The sequence below is a fragment of the Puma concolor genome, chromosome A1 (assembly GCF_028749965.1).
Source record: "Puma concolor isolate L17-30 chromosome A1, mPumCon1.1.hap2, whole genome shotgun sequence".
NCBI lineage: Eukaryota > Metazoa > Chordata > Mammalia > Carnivora > Felidae > Puma > Puma concolor.
In genome coordinates, this window is record NC_141667.1 from 131292482 (window position 1) to 131309677 (window position 17196).

Sequence of the window (17196 nt, forward strand, 5' to 3'; positions counted from 1 at the left end):
ACTCAGGGAACAGGACTCCTCGGCCCTGGTGTACCACTGCTCTTTCCTCCCGAGGCTTTCCTTCTTTTTCCTGTCCACTGCCTTTCCCTGCTGTCTGACCTTCTTCTCCCTACTGATTTCCTCAGTTCACACAGAAAAGAATACCGCTAAGTTGTCCCCATGCTTTGGGGCTTATTACAGGGCCTGGCGCTTTGTGAAGGAGAGGATCCAGATATGTGTATGAGGAAGGTCCTTCGGCCATATTTTGGATCCTTCCACTGGACTGCAGTGGGTTTGCCAAACTCCATGCAATGACTTCTGATACCAACTATGCGGAGTTGGGTTACGCTTCCCAGTTTAAGGGCATAGCCTCCACAAGGCTGCTCTCCCATCAGAGAGGGTCGCCAGTCCACCCTCACTTTTCGCTGTTTGGCTAAAAATTCGAAAGTTCCCACTACCTTCTCAGGCTCTGTAGTTTGCTAGAGTGACCCATAGAACTCAGGAAGGTACTATACAGAAGGCGATAGCTGTGTTACAGCAAAGGGATACCAGTAACACCCAGCCAAAAGAACAGACACAGAGGTTGAGTTCTAGGAAGGTCCCAAACATGAAGCTTCTTCTGTTTCCTCCCCATTGGGTCCAAACATGCCACCTCCCCAGCACTTTAATGTGTGACAGCGCACAGAGTACTGCCAACCAGGGCAGTTCACCTGAACTATGCTGTCCAGAATATAACTGGGGTGTTGCTCTGTAAATGTGATTGATTGGATCCTTGACCCCTTCAGTTGACCTCATCCTCCAGCCCCGCCCTGGAGGTTTGGCTGATACCACTATGGCCTCAAGGTGATGCTGGTCCCTACCCTGAGTGGCCTAATTAGCATAAACTCTTAAGGCCCTGACACTCTTATACCTTGGGAAGTCCCAAGGATTTAGGGGCTCCTTCCCAGGAACCGGTTACAAATTCTTTATTCCATGGGCTTAGAAGTTACCTCCCAAGAGCTGGGACAAAGGCCAGATCTCTCTGGGTAAGTTTTTTGTTGCTGTCGTTTTAAAATTTTTGAATAGGTTTTCCCCCCAAGTTTTATTGCGATATAATTGACATATAGCACTGTGTAGGTCTAAGGTGTACAGCATAATGATTTAACTTATATATATTACGAAATGATTACCATAATAAGTCTGGTTAACACCCATCATCTCATTTATATAGAACAAAAAAAGAAAAAATGTTTTTTCCCTTGTGATGAGAACTCTTAGGATTTACTCTCTTAACAATTTAACAAGATTCCATACAGCAGTGTTAATTAATTACAGTCATCATGTTGTACATTACATCCCCTGTACTTACTTATTTTATAACTGGAAGTTTGTTTTGACCACTGTCATTCTCTTCACCCTCCCTCTACCCCCTTTACCTATGGTGACTACAGATCTGATCTCTCTTACTATGAATTTGGGTGTTTGGGTTTGGTTTTGTTTTGTTTTTGTAAGATTACACATATAAGTGAGATCATACAGTATTGTGTTTCTCTAACATTTCACTTAGCATAACACCTTCACAGTCTATTCATGTTGTCATAAGTGGTGGGGTTTCCTCTTTATGGCCAAGTAATATTCCATTGTGTGTGCGTGCATGTGTGTGTGTGTGTGTGTGTGTGTGTGTGTGTGTGTGTGTGTGTCTGTATGCAAATTCTCTATCTATTCATCCATCAATGGATACCTAGGATGTTTCCATCTCGACATATTGTAAATAATGCTGCTGTGAACATAGGGGTTCATGTATCTCTTCAACATAGCGTTTTCATTTCCCTTGGATGTATTTCCAGAAGCAGAATTAGTGGGTCATATGGTATTTGTATCTTTAATGTTTTGAGGATTTTCCATACTGTTTTCCACAGCGGCTGTATCAGTTTGCATTCCCAGCAACAGTGCAAGAGGTTTCCTTCTGTACGCATCCTCGCCAACACTTGTGGTTTCTTGCCTTTTTGAAATAATCATCCTAACAGGTATGAGGTGGCATCTCACTGTGGTTTTGATTTGAATTTCCCTGGTGATGAGTGATGATGAGTATCTTTTCATGCATCTATTGGCCATTCATGTATCTTCTTTGGAAACATGTCCATTTAGGTCCTTTGCTCATTTTTTATTGGGTTATTTGGGTTTCTTGCTAGGGCAAGTTAGGTCTTCACTACAGAGTTGAGGAGAGTTACTAAGAAGGGTTGAGTTCCTTCCAGGACAGATGGAGACTTCACATCCAGATAAACTGTTGTTTGGAGTAAATGGTGCATACTCCTTTTTTGAGGAAAGGTCCAAGTTAAAACAGGAAGTTAAAACTTGAAAGTGCAGACATCCTGGAGGAGAGTTCATGGTGCAGAACACACGTGTCAGAGCCTTGGGGCTGCAGGAGAGCTGGAGAGAAGGGGAGGTCAGCAGGATACAAAAGCTGTCCCTGTGTTCGGTGGTGGCTTTTTTGAGTACATGCCTTTCCTGGGGGCTACACCCCAGGTTTAAGGCTCTGGGGACAAAGATGTAAACAGAAGAGATTTGTAATATGCGAACTAGTAGCTCAGAAGCAGAATAAAGCCTTTTTTTTTTTTTTTTTTTTTTTTTTTTTTTTTTTTTGGTTTTGTTTTGTTTCAATGGTTGGATAAATCCAGGGATAGGTGAACTTTGCAGAACATCACGGAGTGACCGGAAGGTCCCCTTGAAGGGTAGGAGAAAAGGAGCTGTTCTCTCTGCACTGTGGCCCATGGCACTGTGCATGTAGCTGGCTGGACAGAGGCCTGGAAGATGGAGCCTGCCCATCAGGGACAAGGACAGCTACCACCTGCACAGGAGCCTCTCCCAGCCATCAGGAGTCACAGGCAGTGATGATACAAGGCAGACAGGCACCGGAGCTCAGAGAGAAGTTGAGGACTCTGCTAGGTTCTGGCTGTGTCAGGCATAGACCCCCTTCCCTTCACCCTGTGTGAGCGCTGAGAACCAGCCCTGGCTTCTGTGTGGCCTCAGAACTGTCCTTTCAGGCCATAGAACGTGACAGTTTTGAACACTGGGTTTTGGAATCCATCAAACAAGCCACTTGTCCACTCTGTCGCCGTGGACAGATCACTAACTCTGTCTGGGTCTCAGTTTCCTCACCCGTGGAGTGGGAATGATGTGGCTCCTGCTCATAAGATCCCTGTGAGGTGTGAGAGAGATTTTATGCAAAGTGCTGGGCACGTATTACTCCATGAGGGGTGGCTGTTTCTGGAGGCCACCTCAGCACATGGGCAGCCAGGCCGCCTGTCAGGGCTGGCTGCTCTGCTTTCTCAACTTCCTCCGTAAAGTGGGAGCAATCGTGGTACCTCCTTCATGTGGCTCTTGTGAGGAATAAATAAGTTAATGTTTTTAAGTAGTCAGAATGGTGCCTGGTACCTAGTGTGTGCTCTGTGATAGTATTATTATTAATATTTTATTTTTATTTTTATTATCATTATTAATCATATCTTTGATTGGTCCCATGACTGTGGTACTTCATCTACCTGGCAAACCCGCGTCTGTCAGGGCCACTGGAAGTTTTGCTGCTGGACACTACCCCACCCACATCCCTCCTGCATGTGTCCCCCTTTTAGTCTTTGAGGCCTTATTCTTGTTTGGGGAGGGTGAGCGTTAGTTGACACCCTGCAGCCCTCATACTTAGGTCTCTGGAGTCCGCTCAGGAAGTAGGTACCACTGAGCACCTTACACAGAGAGCACTCAGTGCAGGGAAGTAGGTGTTGGTGAACATATTGGGAGGGTGGGAGGCTCCCGGTTGGGCCCAGAATTCTAAAGAAATGACCCTCAGGAAGGAGTGCCAGCCCTGGGGCTGCCCCGCTGGTGTGGAGTTCAAGATTGCACTGCTGGAGCTCTATTCCGGGGACCCCAGGGCTGCTGCCTCTGCTATGTCCCAGCACCCCTAGCACTGCTCCTGCAGAAAACCTAACCTCCTGCTCCGGGCACAGGAAGGGGGCATCTGCCACAGCTCCCTAGAGAACAGGGACAGGTGAGAGTACCCAGAGCAGCCCAGTTTCCAGGCCTTGGCTGAGGACGCCTGCCACAGCAGCCATCCCCAGCGCCCTGTCCTACCCTGAACCCTGCATGCGTCTTCTTCCGTCCTCTTGGGTCAGTTGTGTGACACAACACAGAGAGAAGAGCCCTTTCCAGGACCTTCTCACAGGCTTATTCATGATGAAAATAAGACTCCTCCAAAGGAGCTCTATCTAGCAGACGCTGGATAAGTAGGCCTTAGAGGGGGTGTGGGGACAGTTCATGGCGGGCCAGTAGGCAGGCGCTCCCTGGGGCCCTGCAGGAACTGGGTGAGCCAGCAGCCTGGGAGGAGAACCTTCTGGAGGACTGCAGTCAGAGGTCACTGTGAGCTCAGAGCTGGTAGCTGGCGTGGATCAAGAAGCATGGCTCACGGATCATGGATTGCGTGGGGCGGCAGCAGCCATGGGTCTGAGGGTGGCTCCCAGTAGTGTACTGTCACTGAAGGCCATGCATCCTGCAGTCAGCGGGGCCCGGTGCTTCGAGTCCCAGCTCTGCCCCTTGCTCTCAAGGTGACCTCGGGAAAGTTTCCCTGCCCACACTTCTCTGTAGAACTGAACTAATAAAGGACTGTGGGAAGATTATATGAGGTGATCAAAACAGTGTTCAGTGTGGTGCCCGGCCTGTAGGAAGTCTCCCAACTTTCGTTACCATCATTATCATCATCATAGCACTTGGAATGGGCTGAATATAGGGGTGAGGAAGAGTGAGAAGTCACACAGAGCCCCAGGTTTCTGGCATGGGAGCTGCTGTTGGCAGAGATGACAGTTTCAGAGGGAAGAGGGGGACCCTGAGCAGAGGAGAGTCTGGGCTGTTGACACAGACGGTGAGGAAGCCAAGGGGAAGAACGGTACTGCCCCAGACTCAGGAAGAGATGGAACAAAAAATGACTGTGGCGTTTCTGGTGCTGCTGGAAGAAGGGAAGGAGGGAGAGGAGGCAGGCAGCTAGGGGGGCTGGGAGGGGATGCAGGCTTGAGAGAGTCTTGGAGAAGCATGTGGTCATCGGCATCAGATGTTCTTCAGGGGCGGGCGAGATAAGGCCGAAGTGTTTCCACTGGATTTAGTGATAGGAGACAATCAGTGACATCATTGAGAGAGCTTCTGGAGTGCCATGGGGGCAGGTGCCCAATGGGGAGGAGGCCTCATGAAATGGAAACAGTGGTGTGGATGCATCTGAGAGGGCAGGCTTTGCTGGGGTGCTTGCTGCGAGGGGGTGGGGGATTCCATGTGTGGATAGTTATTATTTTTTTATTGAGAGAGAGAGAGGCAGGCAGAGAGGGGGTGGGGAGGGGCAGAGAGAGAGAATCCCAGGCATGCTCTGTGCTGTCAGCCCAGAGCCCAATCACCACTCGGGTTCCATCTCACAAACTGTGAGATTATGACCTGAGCCTAAATCACGGGTCAGATGCTTAACTGACTGAGCCCTCCAGTACCCCATGTGATCAGTAGCTTTTAAACAGGGACACCCTTGGGGCACCTGGGTGGCTCAGTTGGTTAAGTGTCCAAATTCGGCTCAGGTCATGATCTCAAAGTTCATGGGTTCGAGCCCCGTGTCGGGCTCTGTGCTGACAGCTCAGAGCCTGGAGCCTGCTTCAGATTCTGTGTCTCCCTCTCTCTCTGCCCCTCCTCCGCTCGTGGTCGGTCTCTCTCTCTCTCTCACTCTCTGAAAAATAAATAAACAAGTAAAAAAATTTTTTATATGGGGACACACTTGAGCACAGGCCTCGCCAGATCATTGCACGACGACTTGATCCTTCATGGTGCTCACACCATGGTACAAACCTTCTGTGCCCACATCCGATCCTGCAGCCTCTGGTTTGGAAACTTGGGTGGAGGTGGGAGGCGGGACTTGGGAAGCAGGTGGGACAGACACAAAACTAAATTGGCCATGAGTTGCTAATTGTTGGGCTGTCAGTAATGGGGAGTTACTTGTGTATGTGTTTGAAATTTCCCACAATAAAGGAATTTTAAGACTTATGGTTAAAAAATTATACAGTTACTATTTATATGTTACATAATATCCATATATTTATAACCTCAGATGTCATAATGTTTGTGGAAGTGATGTATAAATGTATATCATGTAGATAACACACACATCTCCAGAACCTGACCATATCCAGTCCTCCACCATCATGTCCCACCTGGGTCTCCACAGGAGTGTCCTAACTGGCCCTCCTACTCCCGTCCTTGTCCCCACGTTGTGTCCTTCACACAGAGTGCTTCTGCTATGCGGGAGCCAGAGCAAAGCTATCTTGCCCTCAGAGCCCTGACTGCCTATTCCTCTTGCTCCCACCCTTGGCCTCTGCTCCCTACACCCTGATTCTGGGAGGAGCATTCTTGCTCCAGACGTCAGCACCTGCCCTCCCCTCTCCCTGGACGTTTTCCTTAGTTATGTGAATGGTTTTCTCCATCCCTCACTTCATCCAGATCTGCATCCTGACCTCCCCACACAGTTAGGCAGCACCTACCCCACCCTCACAGCAACCACCCCCTCCCCCTACTTCACTGGCCGCCAGTGCACTCACCACCACCTGTGCATCTGTGTTCTCTTGTTTGTGGACTCTGTCCCTCTGCTAGAAGTAACCTTATTTTGTTCATCATGGATCCCCAGCATCTAGAACACCTGGTAAAGGTCTCCGTAGATAATGAATGAATGCATGAATGAATGAATGAACGAACAAACCTCTATTTCGCAGAAGCGAGAGCTGAGACTTGGCCTGAGTAACAGCAAGGGAAGTTAGGGGCATAGCTGGGACTTATTTGGACCGTGTAGTCTCTGTCCCAGCTCCTGGTGAAGGCCAAGGAATGGGATTCTGAGCAAAGTTGCAAGGAGGACCCCTCATAAGGAGGGAAGTAGGGGGAGGAGGGTGCACTCTGGCTTCTCTAATGGAGGTGAAGTAGCTCCATCGGCTCCTGGCTTCTCTTTTCTTTGAGAAGCAGGTGGAAGGTTCTTCTCCTGAGAGAGGAAAGCTGTCTGAGGAGTCTGCAGAACCTCTCCATCTGTCCCCGGGGCATCGATGCCACTTCAGCCTCAGAGCTGGACTGGTGACCCACCTTTCCCATCTCATCCCCCACATATTCCCCTGCACCAGCCTGGCAGGCCAGGGCTGGGTGAAGACCCCCCAAGAATGGTGTGCCTTCCTCTCTCACTGGCAACACAGCATCTGATGGGCCCGTGGGAGGAATTGTGCGGGACCCCTGCAGGTGCCGGATCCGCTCCTGAGACAGCCAGCTCCCCCAGCGCACTTAGAATTGAACTCAGGTCCCCAACAGTCCAATCCTGGGGCCCTTCCCAGCCTCTCATGGACCAGACACCATTCTCATGTTGTTTTGTTTTAGTTTTTTTTCTTAGTTAAATTTGTCCTTCGGTGGGAAATGAATAAATGCTGATTAAAGAAAAGGTGGGAAGACAGAGACGAGGACAAAAAAAGGAGATGCTAAATGAAAAATTGCTTTTCTAATGGGGTATCGCTGGGGCTTCTTGTGGCCTAGGGCCTTGCGCTCAGAAGGGGGCGCCGACCCTCTGGTCTGCAGGAGCCTCCACAGCAGACTGGCTTTCAGGAATGGCCCTCGCCACGTGCTTGCTTGCTTGCTTGCTTGCTTGCTTGTCCAAGTAATGCAGAGAGCGGAACTGACGAAGGTTGCTATATTTAATGTTGATGTTTGCGTCACCGGTGACCACACAGCAGCGTCCGCCTGGGTGGTGCACGGGCTGGGGGCGTTTCTGAAGGACGCTTTAAGAGCACCACTTTCCACAAGGCATTGTGCAGGGGAAGGGAGAGGGCGCAACAGAAAGTGAGGTCGTAGGTAGAAAATTGCTTCTGGGATTTCAAATGGCTTCGTCATGGGGCCCTCCCTTGCTGCTGAGAAATCAGTTGATCTGGGAAAGTTCGTTGCAAACCCTTTACTCTGTTGCTTTTGGGTGGAGCTGAGAAACGAATGAAGATAATGAGGCTTTATGACTTTTATTTTTCAGTGTAGGAGTGGGCAGCGTGTGTGTGGGAGGGGTGACCGTGGATACAGTCCCCAGTTCTGACACCGGTTTGGGCTTCCGGAAAAGTCAGAGGACTGGCCAGTGAGTCCCAGGCCATCATCGGCCAGCCTGGAACATGGTCAGGTTGGACTCGGCTGGGCCGGCTTAGAAGGGAGTCAGCTCAAGGGAGGAACGATTTTTGGTTTTGCTCCAACTGACCAGCTAAATTAAGATAATACGCAGAAGGCACTTTCCTGTTGATAATAATGAAAAAGCCACAGGCTGATGGATTTGATGATCTGCAGCCTTCAAGCTTCCGGGTCACAAGGAAACAAGACGAAAGCCCTTGTCCTCCTGAGTCCCGAGCAGTTCAGAGAGGGCCAGCCTCAGAGAAACCCCAGCAGTGACTCGAAGTGTTTTCTGACACCTCATCTGAGCAGCAAACAGAGGGTGTTGGAGCCAAGTTCACCGGAAACTCAAGTGTGTCTCACTTCTCACTTGAGCCCCAGCCCCTCTTCCAGTGAAACCTCCGGGGCCTGGGGTTCGTGGGGTGCAAAGGGGCTCCCCACCCTGGGCCCCATGACCAGCATCTCCCTCCCACTCAGCAAGCACTCTGTCTCTTCCCGACCCCCCTTCTCTCTGGGACCTGCTCAGGGTTTGCTTCTCGCATGGAAGAAGTGAGACCATATGGTTAGAGAAACTCCCAGCAAATACCCCGGGCTTAGTCCCCAGGTAGTGGTGCTCCCAGCCACAATAGCTGACACATACACTTTTTTCCTCTTTCATCTTTTTCTTTCTCTCTCATTCCTGGCTGGGCCCTCCTCCCTTTTGCCACCTGCACTGGCTTGGTTCTGTGGCTCTGGGAGGTCCATCATTCCTGACAGGGCCCGAGCCCTCTCTGGCTGACTGCACACATCCGTGACCACAGGTTCCTTGTCTTGGGGACAGTCTCAGTGCTGCAGGCAGGGAGCTGTGGGTACTTGCAGATGTGGCGCACTGTGGACCCCTAGTGGTGGGGCCCCGGTGGCCTTGCTGGTGCTGTACACCCTCCTGACTACCACTTGGAGTAAATGCATCCTTAGGAAATCCTAAGGGACCCTGCCCCAGTCGAGCCTCACTTCCAGTCTTCTTGAAAGATTCACATGGAGTTTCACCTGAAGGCTTTCCATCTTCCTTCGGACCGACCGGCCAGTGCTCTGGTTGGGCAGAGGATGTGGGTCAGAGGTGATGCTGCCAGAGACTGGATTGCTAAAAAGTTTTGTATAAACATAAAATCAATCTTCCACAAATATCCTCTGGCTCAAAACTCTTGAACCTCTGGATGGAGAGGAATTGCAGAGCTCTTACCTCCTACCCCCCCACCCCCGAGTTGCCTGCTTTCCTGGTAGAGCTCTCCTCTCCAGACCCTCCATTGCTTACAGACTTCTTTCTGGGGCTAAACCTTGAGTGCATGTGCTGTCTTAGTCATTGCCAGCCCAGAGGGCAGGAGGAGTGTAGGCCGCAGGCAATCCTCAGCAAATATAGTGGGACTCAGCAGGTTCTGAGACCTTGTGGGACCACGGAGACGATCCAGTCCCTGCTCCGGACAGCCTGTGGGACGCTCAGCTCCTGTGCCCCCCTCCACAGGTCCTCCCTCATTTCTACCTGGGTGCAAGGGGTCCGCTCTGTTTCAGTGGCTCCTGGAGCTGCCCCTGTGGTTGTGTGCCCCTGGTCAGGTCCTGCCACGGCTTCTGTTGCCTGAGTCATGCACAGCATCACCTCTCACTGCTCCCAGGTGACTGCCCCCACTGGTTTCTGAACATTGCTGTGGATGTTCCCACAGGGCTCGGGGCTTCTCAGGGAGGGTACCTGCCCGCCACCCAGTGTTTGAGACTGGTTTGTGAGGACCCTACCACTCACTGCAAAAGCATCCCCTCCTTATGGGCACCTCTCAGATTCACAGTGTAAACCGCTCCTGAGAGACATGAGCATTAGCTGTGGTTTGCTGAGGCCTCTTCTTCTGGTGCTCCTAGTGCTGGCCTGGGCCAAGGGAGAGGCAGGAAGACCTGGTTGGGGCAGCAGTCTGACCAGGCCCCTGTGACCTGGGGTCTCTACTCATCACTCCATAGTTCAGGGGTCATAAATCAGTTGTTCAGAGAGGTGGTGAGTATGCACTAATGATGACACCTGTCCAAGGACTGGCTGTGCTCTCCCTAGAAAGTGAGCTTCCCATCGGGGGAGGTGCCTGCATAGGTTGATGCCAGTATGATAAAGGCCATACATTTAGGTGAGATGACATTTGGACAGAGAAAGGCTGGGTAATTTAGTGTATGGGCTTTGGAGTTGGAGTGAGTTCTGGCTTCTCATCCTGGCTTTGCTCCTCACCAGGTGTGTGACCTTGGGCATATAGCCTTTTCTCCCCTGAGCCTCAGAGAGGTTGTGGGGGAGACACCAGAGGTTGTGTGGGTGGTGCTACACATAGGCTGGCCACTCATCATAACCGTGATCATAAGATGACTTCTGAGGTCCCTAATTGCTCCTCCTCCTCCTCCTCTCATGTCCTCCATGAACCCAGAAGTCAGGGCCCAGGCTTCCTCTGCCTCCCAGTGGGTGGCAGCCCACACCCCTGGGGGGTCGCTTACTTCCTTCCAGCCCAGGTCCTGTCCCTAACTCCCCCGCCCCTCCCACTGCCCTGCCTCCAGAAGAACATAGGCCAGGATTCCCAAAGGCCACAGTAAAAGACAAACATCATCAGGTCTCTTGTCACTGTCTTTATTTCTGGCTTCCTTTGACAAAGTCGGTGAAACAAGACATTCAATGACCCCTCCCCACAGTCCACACACACCAGATGCAGCATTCTAGGCTGCTCTTCTATATATTATTAACTCTTTGATAACATTTCATTTCTTAACTTTAAATACAGGGAAAAACAATAAATTACTTCTTGGCTGAGGGCCAACTGCTGGCTGGCAGACAAGAGCAGCTACTCCAGCCCTCTCTCCTGTCCCCTGTGTCGGCCCCAGGACCCCAATGAGGTAGCAGAATTTTGCACACAGTGCTTATTCCCAGGGACTCCTAAAGCCCAAGTCACTGGGCCCCCAGCTCAAGGTTCTGGTGGTGACAGTCCCTCCCTGTCCCCAGCACAGACAAACAACATTTGTTTAAATAACACACAGTAATAAATAAGGCCAAGAAGAGATATGCCTGAGCCGCTGTCTGCCTTAGCTGTCCCCGTATAGAGCAGGTCCGCCTCCCATACGTGTCTGCCAAGGTGGCGTCCTTGGTGTAATGCTGCCATTCCCTCTAAGGAGGGGGCGGTCGTGAGAGGCAGTGCTCCGCCCCCCCTCCCCCACCCCTGCCCCTGGTTGTTCACAGAACTCAGAGCCCAGATGGAGGAGGGCCCTGTGCACCAAGGCAAGGGCAGCTGGGGTCGGCTAGGCGAGGGCAGGCAGCACAGGCTGAGGTCTAAGCTAAGGAAATCGTGCCCCCCTCCCATCCCCCCATCATCTCCCCAAGTAATTTGAAACTTCTGAAAGAAAAATGAATCTATAACTTAAACGGTCAGGTCTGCCTCTGCAAATAGCCATGTTAGGTTTTCATCCTTCATTTGAAATTTCCATGGCGAAAATTTCTCCTTAGATGGTTGAGCAGGTTTTTTACCAACTGGATCACTTCAATTTTGGTATCTCGGCTGCGCTCACTGGAAATCTGCTGTGGGAAAAAGAGGCCAGGGCATTAATGGGACTCCAGAGCAAAGATGCCCAGCTTCTGCCAGGGGCTTTCCAGGAACTGGCTTATTTAATCCTCACAAAAGCCCCACGGGGCGGGTACTGTTAGTCTGTTAGTGCCCACATTTCACCGATATGGAAACTGAAGCTCAGGTGGGAGTCGGAAGCTCTCAAGACCAGGTCTTGGAAATCCCGGAGGCCATGTTCCTGTTGCCACCGTGGATCCGCCCCCCGGGTGGACGCTTGCCCCAGATGCTCAGCTAGGTTCCCCCCGGAGCTTCTAGGGTGAGCCCAGGGCTGGCAGGAGTGGGTGCAGGGTTGAGGGGTACAGGGAAGGGCGCCTTACCCCTGCTGAGGGTTTCTGAGTGCACAGGGCTTTCAGCATCCTCTGGGTCCTTTGGATGGCAGTGCAGTCAGAGACATTGATGAGAGATTCTAGGGCTGCACAGTACTGCTGGGAGAAGAACACAGGGGTGTCAGGCCCTGCTGGGAACCCCCAGCCGTATGGCTTAGGCAGCACCTTCAGTGACTTCACAGGAGGAGGGGGCTGAGAGTCTTGACGGAGGTAGCTTTGGGTGGTGGGGAAGGTCCAAACTGTGCTTGCGTGGAACCCCTAAGCCTTGCAAGTGAGGAAAGACACACATAAGACCTACAGCCTCAGCCACCTCCCTCCCAGCTTCCAAGGGGTCCTCACCATGCCGGTTGTCAGGTTGACGCTCCACACCATGCTGCCATTGCAGAGGGATACCTGAAGGAGCAAAAAGCAAAATCGCAGGGTAGGTCTCCATAGCGATCAGGCCCCATAGGCAACCCAGTGTAGCACAGAGGCAGGCCTGGGACCCCTCAGTGTTCCTGAACTTAATTTCCTGCTCTGCATACTGAGGGAGATCCATTGTACAGGGTTTGGGGGCTGAGAGAGAAAAATCTGAGTGACACAGCCTTGAGTGAAGCTTCCCATAGCCAGGGCAGCATTGGGTGAGAGAGGAGGGGAGGCCAGGTCAGTCAGATGGGAGGCGGTGGGCACTCGTGTATAAAACTCTATCTTCTGGGGGCGCCTGGGTGGCTCCGTCGGTTGAGGGTCCGACTTCGGCTCAGGTCACGATCTCACGGTCCGTGAGTTCGAGCCCCGCATCGGGCTCTGGGCTGATGGCTCAGAGCCTGGAGCCTGCTTCCCATTCTGTGTCTCCCTCTCTGTCTGACCCTCCCTGTTCATGCTCTGTCTCTCTCTGTCTCAAAAATAAATAAACATTAAAAAAAAAATTAAAAAAAAAACTCTATCTTCTGGAGGAGCCCCTGGGTGGCTCAGTCAGTGAAACGTCTGACTTTGGCTCAGGTCATGATCTCGTGGTTTATGAGTTCAAGCCCTGTATCGGGCTCTGTGCTGACAGCTCAGAGCTGTGAGCCTTCTTTGGATTCTGTGTCTCCCTCTCTCTCTGCCCTCCCCCACTCTCGCCCTGTTTCTCTCCCTCTCTCTCAAAAATAAACATTAATAAAAAAAATTTTTTTTAAACCCTGTCTTCCGAATCGGAGGACACTGCAGTTTGGAATATGGGCACCCGGTGTCACCCAGGCCTGGTTTGAATCTGGCTTTTGTCAACCTTAATGCAGCTTAGTAGAATAGGGTCATCGCACCTGTCTCTTGAGATGGTTGGCAGTGATGAAATGAGATGAAAAGCACAGCACTAGCCTTGGCACACAAAAATTACTCAAAGTGTGAGCCATCACCACTGGGGACAGGAGCTGACTACTAGTGAATTTTTCCATAAGAATGGGCTTAACCAAACTACTGCGAATAATGGCCCCATTATTCTGTTCACATCCATTTGGCAAATTCTAAATCGCCCTGGGAGGGTGCTGGCCTCTCTCTGCTAACCTCTTTTCTTGAACAGCTGAGTAGGAGCTGGTCTTGGCAGGCAGGGCCAGGCCAGGGGAACAGGTGGTCCTTGGGGGCTCAGCCAAATCTCTTTATGGGGCCGTCCGTTGTGCTATTCCCCCAACCGCTGGCCCAGCACCTCTCCCTCATGGCTGGGCCTGTCCTGGTCCATGGGGCTTCTTCAGGCCCCACAGGCCTCTTGGCACGGCCCAACCTTCATGGCCTGAACAATGACCAATTACCCTGCCTGAGAGTTACCCACCCTAGTACCAGCGTACTCACCTGATTCTGGGTGATGTTGACCAGCTCTTCAATGAGCTCCTTGAGCTCTCTCCTTGAGTGAGGGCCCGGGGAGGCAAGGCCACCAAGGCAGGTGAGAGCAATGACCACGGTCAGCCAGAGTGCCATGGAGCCTAGAGCTAACACAGGAGGAGCGAGGAGCAGACACGTAGGCTGGCCTAAGCTGAGTGGCTTGTGGCCTTGGCCTCTTGCGGTAGCTTTTATAGGCCAAGTGTGACGCCTCCCACCCTGGTCTCCGCTTTGTCGGGTACTATCTAGAAACCACATCTTTACTCATCTTGATTTTACTTTGTGGAAAATCCAGTGTCACATAAAGGAAAGAATTTGATTTCTTGTGCACTTAGCAGTGAGGGGGTCTGGGGCAATTTTCAAGATATGGGTGGGCTTACTCCAGCTTTAGGGAAGAGGGCAGCCTGGTGTCGGCCAAGCCAGCTGGAGCTCTAGCAGTTTTGCTTGGTGACCGCCCTGAGTGCCTGCCCAGCTCCTGTCCTGAGACCCTTTGGGTCACCAGAAGTGCTAGGCAGACAGTGCTATGACCACAGTCTACCAGATGTGGGAATTGAGGGTTTTATTTTTTCAGTGAAGTGGTCTCTTGCATTACCAGAGTAATACTTGCTTTGGATACAAAATTCAAACGGGATAAAAAGAGAAGAGTGAAGTTCACTCCTTTTCATCTGCCTGATTCCCTGTTGGCCTCACTGTGGAAAGGATGATAAAAAGTTCAGACTCCCAGGTCTCCACTGAAAGATCCAGTCAGAATCAGAGATCCTCCCTGGGACCTTTTCTTTTTAAAGTTGCCTTGATTATAACTTTGAATATGGACAGCCTAAAAATGGGGTGCACAACTCAGGCCTTCAGCGTGGGCCTGTCCTGATGGGAAACGCTTGGCATGCCAGACTGGCACGAGTCAGGACCCAGCCTTAGCCCAGGTTGGAAAGTGTGACTGCTCCCAGTGCCATTGAGACCTGGGGTGGCCACCTCTGCTCACCAGTTATCTGTGGGACAAAGCCCTCCCCACTGAGGGACCCAAGTTTCTACAGATTGAAGGCTGTGGAGGGCAGTTTCAGGGCCTGCCCCCCACTCCAGGATTTCCCTGAACAGCCCTCTCCCTCAGGGACACTGGCCCATAACCTGCTTTTCACTCCTTTCTCTAGAAGTCCTCCAGAAACCCCTGCAACAGAAACTATGTTATTTGCCTGTTGATTACTGATGTCAGCCTGGCTCCTTCACCCACTTCCTCCCCTAAACCAGTGCTTTCCCCTCCAGGCCCCTCTCTGTCTGCTCAGGCTCCCTTTGTCCTACCCTCAGTGAGGCTCAACCTCCTCACAAGGGTCTCTGAAGGGATGAAGGGCCACTGCTGGGGCTCTTGTTCACAAGCCTCCCAGCCTTGCCCACTCTCTCCTCCCACCCTCTCTTCAGGCCAAACCAAACTTCGCAGCACAATTGTAGGTCCTGAGCCAGCCCCTGCCTCTTGTGCCCCCCTCCCCCCCCCCCCCCCCGCTCCTCCCCTCCCCCCCCCTCCCCCAGTGCCTGGAGTGCTGCCACTAGGCTGTGTGACACCGCTGTGGGCCTTAGTTTCCTCATCTGTAGAATTGGGTCTCTGTGTTGAGGGAAGGAGCAGGGAACCGCTGTGGGATCCCGGAGCTCTGCGCCAAGAGGAGCCAAGGACCCTCAATCGCGGACCGTGTAAACTGAGGCGGGGAACTGTGGGCAGGTGCGCCCCCGCGCGTGGGAGAAGGCGCGCTGGCCTGAGTCGCGGCGATGCCCCGCGGAGATAGAGGCCTTATGTAATGAGAGATAGGGCTGATAAACAGGTTCTGCGCGGCTCTGCCCTCCTCCGCTGCCTTGGGCGGTGGCCTTGCGGGAGGGACGGGTGGGAGCGGACTCCTCGAGGCTATGAGGCGTCCGCCCCCCTCCTCGCGTGCGCGCGGGTCGCAGGCCGGGCGCGGGAGCGTCCAAGGTGGGAGTGATGGGACCCAGCGCCAGGCGTGACGCGGGCCGCCACACATGCCGGCACCCCGGTACCCCGAGCGCCTGTGCGCACCGGCGAGGGGGGCGCCCGGCCCGCCGAGTGGCCGGGCATCTGCTGATGCCGAGGACCCTGCCCGCCCCGACTCCTGCCTTGCCACCAAGGACATCGGGGCCGCGCCTCCCGGCCGGGTTCAGGAAACCCGTCCTGGCCTTTGGCCCGCAGAGAGACCCCAGCTGGCTGGCTACGTAACAAATGCTCTTGTTGGTATCTGATTTTCAGCGGGCTCCATTCACAGACTGGATAATTGCAGTCAACACGAACTACGAACGGGCTGCTCCCTGCACTCGACACAGGGCTTGCTACTGTCCTACAGCCTGAGGCGTGGGCGCCAGATCCTGGCCCCGCAGGTGCAGGACGCGCTCCCCGCCTGGGGGTGGCTGGAGGGGGGAGCCTGCTCCGGAGGCGCGGTGAAGACTAGGGAAGGGCGGGGTCGTGGCCTCTGCGCCTTGCTCTTTGTCCCTGGTCAGGTCGCTGGGGTTGAGATGGCCCAGCCTCGGGACCAGCTCTTTCTGTGCGAAGTTCCGCAAAACATCCTTTCCCAATTTTCTCTCGAGTTGTTTCTCCTATGGAAAGAAAAGATGCCCAGTCAGTGGGAATAAGGGTTAGGCGAATTGTTTTAATAATCTAAAATAACTAATTTAGTAGAATTTTTAAAATTAAAGTTATAAATGCCTGTAATTTGTAAAAAAAAATCATTCAGGGAGGTTGGTTGTAAAAAATGTCAGTTTTGACTTTCAGTTCCCCGTGGGTCTGTTGGATTTCTGTATGACTGGTGAGCGAGGATCTAAGTGCCCTTCTTTGTTCCTTAGTGTCTTTTGAAAGATGTTTGTATGCCAATCAGTGTTGGACACAGCAGCACCTTCCTCACAAACCAAAGGCAACAGACTTACTGTCCATGATCAGAACTTCAGTCTCCCTAAGCTCAGGCTTCTTCTCCTGTACTGCAACCCACACTGTGCACAGGTGCTGGCTGGGATCCTGGGCACCACACTGTGAGAACCGCGGTGCAGAGGACAAAATAAAAAATAATACTCTAATACTATTATCGTGCATAACAGGCTCCTCTTTGTCTCTGATCCAAGGGTCTCCCGTCACCTGCCAGCATCCATGAACTTGTTAGTTACCTTGTTAACTGGCAAGGGAGATAAAATGGCAGAGCCTTCAGTTGCCGACAAGCAGCCCAGCCCCCTCCCCCCACCCCATTAGCCTCTTCTCTGAGGAGCCATGATTTTAACTGTTTCTTTTGGAATTTATGTCCTCTGTGTTT

General features: G+C 52.2%; 1 protein-coding gene and 1 long non-coding RNA gene across 2 annotated transcripts in view; one reads left to right on the forward strand and one right to left on the reverse strand.

Annotated features, from left to right (window-relative positions):
• Positions 1–1700: 1700 nt before the first annotated feature.
• The window catches only part of LOC147584476 (uncharacterized), a 39552-nt gene continuing 24056 nt past the window's right edge, over positions 1701–17196 (forward strand). The window contains exon 1 of the long non-coding RNA XR_015250329.1: positions 1701–1985. This is a non-coding gene — a long non-coding RNA (uncharacterized LOC147584476). The remainder of the gene's footprint in view (positions 1986–17196) is intronic.
• Positions 10755–15340, reverse strand: IL13 (interleukin 13). The gene is made up of 4 exons (XM_086704402.1): positions 13880–15340; positions 12419–12472; positions 12071–12178; positions 10755–11707 (listed from the first exon to the last, which is right to left on the reverse strand). Exons 1-4 carry the CDS (start codon positions 14162–14164, stop codon positions 11600–11602), a joined length of 555 nt encoding a protein of 184 aa, XP_086560528.1. The 5' UTR covers positions 14165–15340; the 3' UTR covers positions 10755–11599.

Bases quoted from the DNA above. Each gene is read 5' to 3' on its own strand.
- IL13 (XM_086704402.1), bottom strand. From the start codon at position 14,164: ATGTGGTTTCTAGATAGTACCCGACAAAGCGGAGACCAGGGTGGGAGG. The intron at 12,473-13,879 runs GTGAGTACGCTG...TTGCTCCTTCAG, and splicing joins TCAACATCACCCAGAATCAG to GTATCCCTCTGCAATGGCAG. The intron at 12,179-12,418 runs GTGAGGACCCCT...TTCTTCTCCCAG, and splicing joins TCAACCTGACAACCGGCATG to CAGTACTGTGCAGCCCTAGA.